Source organism: Nicotiana sylvestris, chromosome 9 (assembly GCF_000393655.2).
Source record: "Nicotiana sylvestris chromosome 9, ASM39365v2, whole genome shotgun sequence".
Taxonomy (NCBI): domain Eukaryota; kingdom Viridiplantae; phylum Streptophyta; class Magnoliopsida; order Solanales; family Solanaceae; genus Nicotiana; species Nicotiana sylvestris.
Genome location: NC_091065.1, coordinates 77,108,635 through 77,119,595, shown reverse-complemented (window position 1 = coordinate 77,119,595; position 10,961 = coordinate 77,108,635). Strand labels below are relative to the sequence as shown.

Below are 10,961 nucleotides of genomic sequence, written 5' to 3'. Positions count from 1 at the left end.
AATTTCCATGATTATTTAGGTGGAATTCACATTAGAATCGAGTTTTAGGTCCAAGAATCTTACCTCCAAGTGATTTCCCTTGAATCCCTCTTTAATCCCCTTCAAAAAGCTCCAAAAACGATCAAAAATGGAGGAAATAAACCCCAAAATCACGGACAAGACGAGTACTTAAACATTCTGTCCAGGCCTAAATTCCTTCATCGCGATCGCGGGATCTCCTTCGCGATCGCGAAGCACAAATTCTCAGAACCCAAATTTTACCCTACGCGAACACGCCAACTCCTACGCGAAAGCGATGCTCAGGCATCCAACACCTACGCGATCGCGGACAGGGGACCGCGTTCACGATGAACAAACTCCAGGTCAATCCCCTATCCACTTAATTCTATGCGAACGCGACCTTCTCCATGAATTCGCGAACAAGAATCTCACAACCTTACGCGACCGCATCTCCAACTTCACGAACACGAAGAACAACCTGGTCTTCCCCCTTTAAAAGCTCTACGCGATCGCGAGACTCCCTACGCGATCAGGAAGAAGAAAACTCTGCAACAGCTGAAGCTCAAAAATCTGCAACTTTTCCAAAGCATGAAATGGTCTTATTGACCACCCGAAACTCACCCGAGCCCCCCGTGACCTTAACAAAACATACCAACATATCCCAAAACCTTATTCAAACTTGTATCAATCTTCAAAACACCTCAAACAACATCAAATCGACCACAACACATCGGATTCAAGCCTAAGTTTCCAAAATCTTCAAAATTACGCTTTTGATCAAAAACCCAACCATACCACGTCTAAATGACCTGAAATTTTGCACACACATGACACAATGGAACTATTGCATCTCTCGAAATTCCATTCCGACCCCTATATCAAAATCTCGCCTACCAACCGAAAATCGCCAAAATATCAACTTCACCAATTCAAGCCTAAATCTACTCCGAACCTCCAAAACTCATTCCGGTGGCGCTCCTAAGTCTCAAATCACCTTCCGAAGCTATTCGAACTATCGGAACTCACATCCGAGCCCTATAACACATAAGTCAACATCCGATTGACTTTTCCCACTTAAGCTTCCTCAAAAGAGACTAAGTGTCTCAAACCTTACCAAAATCGTTCCGGATTCGATCCAACCAACCTGATACCACATAACATGGATAAACAAAGCATAAAGAAGCAGAAATGGGAAAAACTGAGCGGTAACTTATGAGACGACTGGTCGGGTCGTCATAGTGTGTTGGGCTATTTTGTAGTATTTTGTGGTGTATATCAGGTTGAAAAATAATGCACATATATTGTTATTGTTGTATTCTTGTGTTGTTGGTGTTATCTTGAATTTGGAGGAAGTAAGAATTATATGGGAGATGCTGCCCGTTTTAATGCAAAATAAGATTGTCGTTCGTTGTGCGATAGTGGTACCTTTCGTAACTTAATGATAATGTTATTATCGTTGTTGTAGATTAAGGTGCGAAGAGGCAAGTTCAACTTGGTGATTAGAAAGATTGTGATAAGATATGTTAGGGCTAAACCTTTCTTTATTTTGGCATGATCCCGTAACTACATGAGTTCAATAATGAGGCATAAAGAGAAGTTCGTATTTCTGAACTTATGTACATTATCCTAGTCTCATAAGTTACAGTGTTCTCTCTTATCGGGACTTTATATTCAGTTAAGTATTGTCTTCTTCCAGTCAAGAGAGCAAAGGGTCTATATATATACAGTATTACAGTATTTTCACCATCATCGAGCTATAATGGATGGGCAGACCCCTATTGGGCAACCTCTGATCAGATAGTAAGTTATATACCGAGCCTACTGTGGTCGAGCTTCTATGAACGGCCCCAGAATGGCCGATATACAGAACCTAGTATGGCCGAGCGCCTATGAGCGAGCCTACTACGGCAAAGCAGTTACATGTTCCGAGCCTTATAGGCCGGACAACTATTTTACTTACTATATTGAGAGAGTTGAGTCAGTATCAGCAGGTAAGTATATCTCCAGACCATCTTTGACTCCCAGTTACTTTCAATTATTATATTATCAGTTTAGTTTCAGTTTTCAGTTATTTTATTGCCTTACATACACGGTACATTATTTTGTACTGACGTCCCTTTTCTAGGAACGCTACATTTCATGCGTGCAGGTTCCGATAGATTGATGGGTAGACCTCCTCAGTAGGTGTTGTCCGAGTTTAGCTTGACTGGTAAGCTCCACGTCCTTCGGAGTTGCCGGGTCTAGGGTTTTTTGTACATATTGTGTATATCTATATATATGTTATAAGAAGGTCGGGGCCCTGTTCCGATCACAGTACATCCATCAGCAGAGGCTTGTAGACATATCCTGTTAGTCAGTGCATTATGTTGGGCTTGTAGGCCTTGTATGTATATTTTATTGGTTTGTCAGTTGTACTAGTTATGACGACCTTGTCTGCCCAGCTTTATATTGATGTTTTGTCAAAGCTAGTTTCTGTTTAGCTTTATATTTTACTTCGCAAATTGTCTTGGAATGTGGTCCCATGCCAAAGTATGACATTGTATGTTCAGTGTCCCTCAGTCGTAAGTTGATATGCTAGGTTAAATAAGGCACCGGGTGCCGGTCTCACCCCCCAGGCTCGGGGCGTGACAACACTTACATATCAATTACATTAAACAAGAAAATATAATACGCAAAAAAACTCCTGGCACGGTTCAAACCGAATAAGCCCGAACCTGGTTGGGCTCAATAGAACCCCGAATTACCCAGCCCACTAACAACCCAGTATGCCATCCCACTAACCAGCCCGCCCCACTAATCGGATGGGTTATTTTTTCTTATGACCAGCCTGATTTAGCCCGTCCGATAAACACCCTTGGTTTACATATACACTTTTTTTGAAAAATTTAAAAATTGATATGCAAAATACAATTTCAAAATTTTTTAGGGTATTGATCTTGTAAATTGTCAATCCGCATGACATATGTACAAAGCAAGTTATAAAACTTGTTAACAATTCAACAAGATAGGTAAGATGAAGATTGTACTAGGGAATACCGCATACCCGCCGGCATGAAAAAACAATTTTCCATAGCACCAAGCTATCTCTGCACAAATTCCTTAAGAGCCTGTTTGGAAAGCTATCTAGGAATTGGATTTGGGTTTAATTGAGTGTAATTACACAATTTGGCATGTTTGTTTGGCCAAGTAATTACTTAGTCAGCATGAAATTGAGTGTAATTGGAGGGGTATAATTACACTCTTCAATTCTCAGGGGAGGTGAGAATTGGTGGTAATTACACTGTGTAATTACAAGGTTGCCTTTTAGTTTCTTTCCTTTTTGTTTTTATTTAATTTATTTTCTTTATAACTTTTTTTTCTATTTTTCTAATTTTTTAATTTTATTTTTACTTTTTAATTTCTTTTGAAATTTTAAAATATATTTTTCTTTGTACATATTTATCTTTTATTTCTCTACATTTACTTCTTGTGATTCCATGTAATTGCTTATATTTTATTTTTTATTTATATTATTCTTTTTTTAAAACTACGCCTTCTGATATTAGAAATAATGAGTTATTAATAAACTTAGCATATAATGAGTGATGCAATTAAAGTGAAATTTCGTTGAATGTGATTATAAACTTATTATGTTTCCTAATCTTAAGTTGTAGTAGAACTTACTATTATTATGTTAGAATTTGACATATGTTAAAATATATTTTTTTGGATTTTAAAATTATGGTATATTCATGGTTCCAATTTACTTATTTTAGTAGTATTGTCTCACATTGCATGTTGTTCATTTTTTAGTTAGTATTGATAGATTAGTTTTATCAAACATTTGAATAATATTATGGCATTATATTTATAAATATTAATTTATTTTATCAAACATGAATTCCATGATGTTTTTATGAAACATATGTTTTTAGTTCTTGTAAGTATCTAAACTAAATATTATTAACTTGAAATATATATATATATATATATATATATATATATATATATATATATATATATTATTTTTACAATATTAGTTATAAATATATGATTACTAATTAATGTACATTCACGAAAAAATATACATCTTAAATACTAAATATAATATCATTTATAATTATTTCATTTAAAATTTAATTTAACTGTATAATTATACTTGTGCAACCAAATAATAAACTTGTAATTACACTATGACAAACAACGGACAAGGTGACTTTCCAAACCGACCCTAAACACAGATAAAAGTTGAACAGCGGCGCGGAATGATCCGCAAATCACCAACGTGTGATTACAACGTTAGAAGCCCTACAAGCCTAATACACACGCCTATTTGTGGAGCGGCAAATTAGTTTCATCGTAGACCTTCATATTTATCACCTAATTATCTGTCGAATAACAGTACTCCAAATAACAGCAAATAAATTACGTGATCCAATTGACAAATCAAGGGCTAAAATATCAAGTTCAAATACACGAAGGAACCGCACATAAGTAGAGGGAATAAAGAGAACCTTATCAACAAAGAGTTAGAAGCCGAGTCTCTTGGGAAATGTATCAAGAGCTTCAAGTAGCGGGAACCATACACATACATATTACTAGGAACAAAATATTATTATAGATGATTACAATATCAATGACATTGACAGACCCAAATTTACATCTATGTCAAACTACAGGCTGCATCATGAAAAATATTCCTATCCTAGAAACGACCACAGTTTGGCATTCAGAACTTCAATTATAATCTTTGTTTCACGCGCCGGCCGTTAACATCGCCGCCATCAAGGATAACCTCATTCCCTAGCTTGCTGGCAATGCCAGAATGTTCACTTACCCTGGCAACATATTCCAACAGTTCTGTGAGGACATGAGGACAACTCTCTCTCAAATAGTCAAAACCATCGGTTTGCATAACAGCTGCATAAGAAAAACTATGCTGGTCAATACCGCTTAATAACATAACTCAATCAGTATCAACTAATAACATAACTCTAACACTAATACGTACGAGCTAGAACAAAATTTACTTCGTTTGTGCAATCCTATAATAAGATCAATGCTAAGAATTTAAAGATGGAACCAGTCAACTTTAAGTCCTAAAAAAATTCCTGGATTCACCTCTCAGGTGAATGGAGCCAAGGTGCTTAGGATAATTTTTCTCCAAAAGGTTCCTGGATTAAAATACTATGCTAAGGATATGACAAGTTAAAAATCAAAGGGACAAATGGTTAATGAACATCAAATGCATAATGCCAACAATAATTATATAGCATGTAAAATCTAGATGCATGTTACCGAAAGAAATCTACTAATCAATAGACATTTTCAATTATGCAAACTTGGATTTGAAGTGGTAGCATATAAATTGCAATTTGCACAAAAATATTGTAACTATGTCTATCGGTTGAGCATAAAGTTAATTCCATGATCCACACTGACAAATGACATCACCAAATTGTAGAGTTGCAAGTTTTCTTTTACTTTTTCTTTTCTGCCTAAACCTGAACCCCTTTAAAAATAAGGACGATGAAAAGAAACTCATTTCAGAAATATTAATATAGACCTGCATTAATGGCCAGATATCTTCCCTTCCAAATTAACTAGCGACAATATTTTCAGTAGTACATAAAGAGAATTGTTGAAAATTAAATTAGACCTTTTAAATTTTCATTTTACAGAGATAAAGCACAAGTACATTTTATTACAGAAAATTTTCATAAGGGGAATTAAATCTTTTGAGAGTTACACTTAGGCGAGATTATTTGTAGATCATGATGCCAAAAAAAAGTAATAAATTTGTTAAAATTAACACAAAAGGTCAAGTACTTGAAAGTTGAACCAAATAATCAAATTGAATCGCAACTATGATGTAGCACTATAACATGAGTTGAACAGGAGATAAAAGATCACCTCTTAGATTTTCTGGCATGGCAACAAATTTGAGACAGACAGATTTCAGCTGGAAACAATGGTGCTGTTCAGCCAGGGCTAAAGTTGTTGCAATAGTATTAATAGCAACTTCCTCACACAGGTTAGCCTCGCAGAGCAACCTGAGCCTATCTAACCCATAACGGTCAGCAGCCGCAAGCATATGTTGAGACATTAAGGTCGATGCCCATTTTGAGTTCAATCCTGTGAGTTCTTCCATGTCCGGCAGCACATCCCAGTAAATGAAATGAATAAGAGCCTGCCAGCAACATACACGAGAATTAAAGCAACTAATGCAAAATTAAGTCGCAAAAGTATAATGAAAAGAGACAATGCCACATCAGAATTGTAAATAAAAAACATTTAACTCAAAAATGAACTCCAAATACGGCTCCTATTGGCATCTGCTGTAATCTACTTAGCTTCCTGTTGATACTGTAATAAATTAAACAGCTTCAACAAGTACACCACGGATGCAATGTTACCAAAGGCAAAAAGCATAGAAAGGTGTTCTTGGGCTTTAAACATAAAGAGCAATCACCGTGGTTCCAGTGAAAACATGCAAAAATGAAGAAGCAAATAAGTAAATACGTAATGCAAGAAAAAGTAGATATAAACACAACCAACAAGTATAAATAAAGGAATTAGAAAAAACAACAAATCAATAAAACAAGTGGATGATAATTATAAATCAAGATGAAATTTTACGTATATATAATCTCCTATTCTTAATCATACATATTCATCCATAACTTTTGATTGATATTTAGTATGTCACATTGCGAGGTACATTCATTATTTTAGTGTCACCCTCGTCAAGATTATAGAAAATGGCAATGATGTGTCCCTTTAGTGCCTCGGTGCTTACACTGAAACAGTAACAAAGCAAGGCACAACACCTAGCTTATGTTGTATCTAATTTCCAGACTTAAAAGTGCCTCGAGGAAGCCTTTAACAACACTGAGCGTTCCCAAAAGTAGGGATCAGATCAATGTATTTAAGTTTACAACCACTGGAATGCTTGGGACAAAAAATAGTTAATGCATTAACAATTTCAGAGATAAGCAAGTTAAAGAAGTTATTTGACTGTTGTCTGAATGCATACTTACTTCGCACCAGTCAAAATAAAGTTGCACTTCTTACCACTTGCATATAAATTCATAACCACTTATCCCCCACCAATGTCAACTGAACTTTAGGAATATTATCATCAATGGAAGTCAACTTCCATCTTTTTGAGATTAGAAAGTAAACGGTAGAAAATTCAAAGCAAAAGCACCACGATGTAAATTTCCCATGAGTTGGAAGAGTTAGCAAGTAGATGTACCACATACAAGTAGATTACAGCAAGAGAGTTCTCCAATTTTATGACAATTGGAAAAACAAATCAACAAAGAGAAAATCATATAGTAGAGCATAAAGTTCCTATATGTCTTCCGAAATAGCTTCATACTGACAACTTTTACCGTCCAAGCTGAAACTGTTCAACTGAATACATCACAAATCCATAATGAACAATTCCTTGTCCACCTATAACCTTCTTAAACACTTAATTATGGGTCAAAACTCTGTATTGAACTACCAGGTCTCTATTGGAGAGAAAACTTATGAAACATATTAAGAGTGGCAGAAAATATTCATCTAAAAAAAAGAGGCAGAAAATAACAAATAATTGCTGCAGGTGCAAGTAACTTCGAAAAAATTGCTTAATCGCAATGTGAAAGAAAATGCAATGACAACTGAGATAATAAATGGAATGAGGAGTTTTCATAGTAGTACAGTAATGCAAATACCAAGTTCAGCATATTAACTATCTTGAATACTTAGAGATCACATTAGTGATATTTACATTATAAGAAGTCAAATCTAGAGATAAGGGAAGGAAAGGGGACCGATGTATATGACTTTGACCTTAAAAACAGGGGCTTCCATGTCTTCTATTTTTATATGCTCTGTATTTTGATCCTTCATTGGACCATAGAGCTGTGCTCTGAACACAGGAGACCTCGCAGCAAGTACCAATTTGTGAGCAGCAAATATCTCTCCATCAACTTCAAAGTTTACATCAGTACCCTTCCCACTTTCAAGGAGTTGTCCAAAATGTAGTCCAATATTTGATGGTGGTAGAGGGATGGCATAAGTTTTAGGTCCTTCGGTGCGGGACCTCACAACACCAACACAGCAATGAACTTGCAGGCAATCATCCTTCAGGTAGTCTGATGTTTCTAAAGCAGTTCTTTTGAAGAATCGCTTATATCCCCTGTAGAACCCAAATTAGCTCATGTAGATTTATATACATGCATGTTAAATAAACAAAAGGTTCGACAAACATGGATAGAGAAGGTGATATGTGAAGTAAAAAAAAATTAAGTCAAATCCTGCAACTGAATTCTGGTCTGAAGTGCTAATTTCAATCATCAACAAAACCACAACAAGTTTCAGCATACTTCAAAAGCCCAAATGAAAAGCAAACAGTCTCCATTTCTTAAATAGGGTAAATCAAAATAGAAGTTTCCTTTTTTATCAGGTAAGATGAGTAAATCAGAAAGACGTTATGAGAATAAGAACTACAGCACAAGCATGTAAAGGTAGACAAGGACGAACGACACGTGCAAGGTTGACTGCTGGTTGCAATTTCTTCTACTAAAAGTTAAGCAAATCTATTCGCAAAGACAAGGACAAGGTTAAAGCGCCCAGTGTCACAAAATCAAAAGTATACCACAACACAAGCCCATACATTAAAGCACGCCGTACAAAAGAGTAAGTCAACCAACCAATCCATCAAACAATTCTTTATCGGTCAGGTAAAACCAGCGTTGAATAGTCAGTGAAATTCAACTACATTAGACCACACACTGCAAAAAGTAAAAGAAAGAACCCATAAAAGGGAACTCACCACATGCTTCCACGATATTTAAGAGTGTAGGGCCCACTCTCCAACGCTCTCCCGAAATGGCTATGCACCTTATGCCTACCCTTACCGCTTTGATCAATTAACGTCAGCTCAAAAAGCGCCCTCACATCCGTGCCTTCGCTCGCTAAGGCAATGAACAACGAAACATAGGTGGAGTTATCTTCAATACTCTTTCCATCAGGATAGAAATAGATCGCCCACGAATACCCACCTACCATGAACGTACCAGAAGCGATGTACTTCCCAATCCCAGTCCCCTTGGACAACGAATATCCCGTGATCTTAAAATCGTGAGAGCCATTCACCGTCTCCGTCACCGACGTCGACGTAGTCGTCGCCGGAGATGATGAAGCCGAGGACGATGAAGAGGGTTTGGTAATTGCCTCGCTTTCAACCCTTCCCATGCCCACCATACGTGAAAATTTTAACGGCAATCACTCAATCGGTCAATTATTCTTCAATTAAATTTCCAATTTATGAAAAAATTCGAAATGTGGATCAGATCTAGGGTTTGGAAAGCAAAATTCGAAGGAAACGGAGTGGTTTGGGCTAGAGAATTAGGGGTTTATCTGCGAAATTGAGGGTGATTTTAGAGGAAATCTAGACTCTGCGAAATTAGGGCTCTGGAATTGTAGAATGTGAATTTTCTAGGGCTTCGCGAGAGGAGGAGGAGGAAGAAGAAGAGACGGAATGGATGAATTGTTTTTATACGCGCGGTGGGGTTGTGACAAAAAAGATGATTAGGTACTGTGCAAGCTGGCTGTATGATTGAGTTGGAAACTCACGCGCTGTTGGGGGGTTGTTTTCGGTGGTTGAGGAAATGCGGGATGTAACCGTTGGCTCTAAAGGAGTAAAAGGAGATCTTTGGTTAACGTGCATGCATAGATGTAGCCCTGTATAGGGAAATTTATAATATAACTGCCCAAAAAAAAAATAGCCGAAAATATATATTATATTTTATATTTAATTAGTGTAAAAAAATTTGTATATCAAGCTAACAACTGTAATTATTTTTGACCGGCTGGCCAAATATGTTAAGAGTCCTAATGTACAGAGGTTCACACGATAATTATACGAGGACTATAGTACTATAGATTCTTTACGAGGATATAATAATGGAAGAATTATTATGAAATAATTAATATTGGGACGATTATTACTTGTTAATTACTTATTTTAAAAGGATATTGTAGTTTTTATAACAACTAAATTTTGCTCCTGAAAAATAATAATCAAGACAAAAAATATAGCAACAAATATTATATTCGATTTCAAGTGATGGGGTTACAATCTCTAAAATATATCTAAATCTAAAGAGATGTAGTCCTCTGATTCTTCTCCTCATGAACGATGGTTCAATAGCTTGAGAGCTTGATCTTGAACTTGACGGATTTCAGATTTGTAGTACGTCACGAACAATTTGAAGGTCATCACGAACCACGATTTGGTGTTGGGCTATCACAAACGGAAGATTTGAAGCCGCCCGCTTATGATTTGAGTTTGCCTTTAGAATTTGACCACATACGACGATTGCAGATATGGATGAAAACCTTGATGCTATTCTTCAGAGCTTCTTTAGCCTTTCTTTCTGCTTACTTGCTTGTCTTAGCCTTCTCCTTTGACCCCTTTATATAGGTATGGGGTGGAGTAATTTTCAAGAAAACCCTAGTATATTATTGGGCTTGAGGCTTATGGGCCGATCCATTTGATATAATACCAATTAACGGGCTAGCCCAATAATACATTGGACTTTTATTTAGATCAATTCATTTTAGATTTAAATAATCGACCCTTTTATACTAGCCCATAGTATCATTTGAACTAATATGTACTTAATATATGATGAAATCCAAATTACTTGTGGGTATAAATTTAATAAAATTTTATTTATCTACAAATGCTCCCTACTTCAAGGCTTGTCGGGATGTAGGCTTACCGAAATCAAAGAAGAGACTTGAAGTACCCATGAAGATAACGTCCCTTCATGAATCATTTAGTCAAATGGTCCGATGTACCAAAGTTAACCATCTTGGAGTTTTTTCTATGTTAGAGAAGAATTTAGTTGTGTCAATTGCTTTTGGCAAATACTATGATCACCACGTTAGAGCCTGAATATTAGCTTGCAATGCAAATTAAT

At 36.2% G+C, this 10,961-nt stretch overlaps 1 protein-coding gene across 1 annotated transcript; it reads right to left on the bottom strand.

The window, feature by feature from the left end:
• Window positions 1-4,474: 4,474 nt before the first annotated feature.
• Window positions 4,475-9,707, bottom strand: LOC104245866 (BTB/POZ and MATH domain-containing protein 2-like). Its single transcript, XM_009801562.2, has 4 exons — window positions 8,807-9,707; window positions 7,822-8,170; window positions 5,893-6,169; window positions 4,475-4,899 (listed from the first exon to the last, which is right to left on the bottom strand). The coding sequence occupies exons 1-4, from the start codon at window positions 9,235-9,237 to the stop codon at window positions 4,721-4,723; spliced, it is 1,236 nt and encodes a 411-aa protein (XP_009799864.1). The 5' UTR covers window positions 9,238-9,707; the 3' UTR covers window positions 4,475-4,720.
• Window positions 9,708-10,961: the final 1,254 nt, after the last annotated feature.

What these genes read in the sequence shown, in the direction of transcription:
- LOC104245866 (XM_009801562.2), bottom strand. Translation starts at nt 9,237, where the DNA reads ATGGTGGGCATGGGAAGGGTTGAAAGCGAGGCAATTACCAAACCCTCT. An exon ending in AAATATCGTGGAAGCATGTG is followed by an intron (nt 8,171 to 8,806) that starts GTGAGTTCCCTT and finishes TGGGTTCTACAG; the next exon opens with GGGATATAAGCGATTCTTCA. An exon ending in CATGCCAGAAAATCTAAGAG is followed by an intron (nt 4,900 to 5,892) that starts GTGATCTTTTAT and finishes TTTCTTATGCAG; the next exon opens with CTGTTATGCAAACCGATGGT.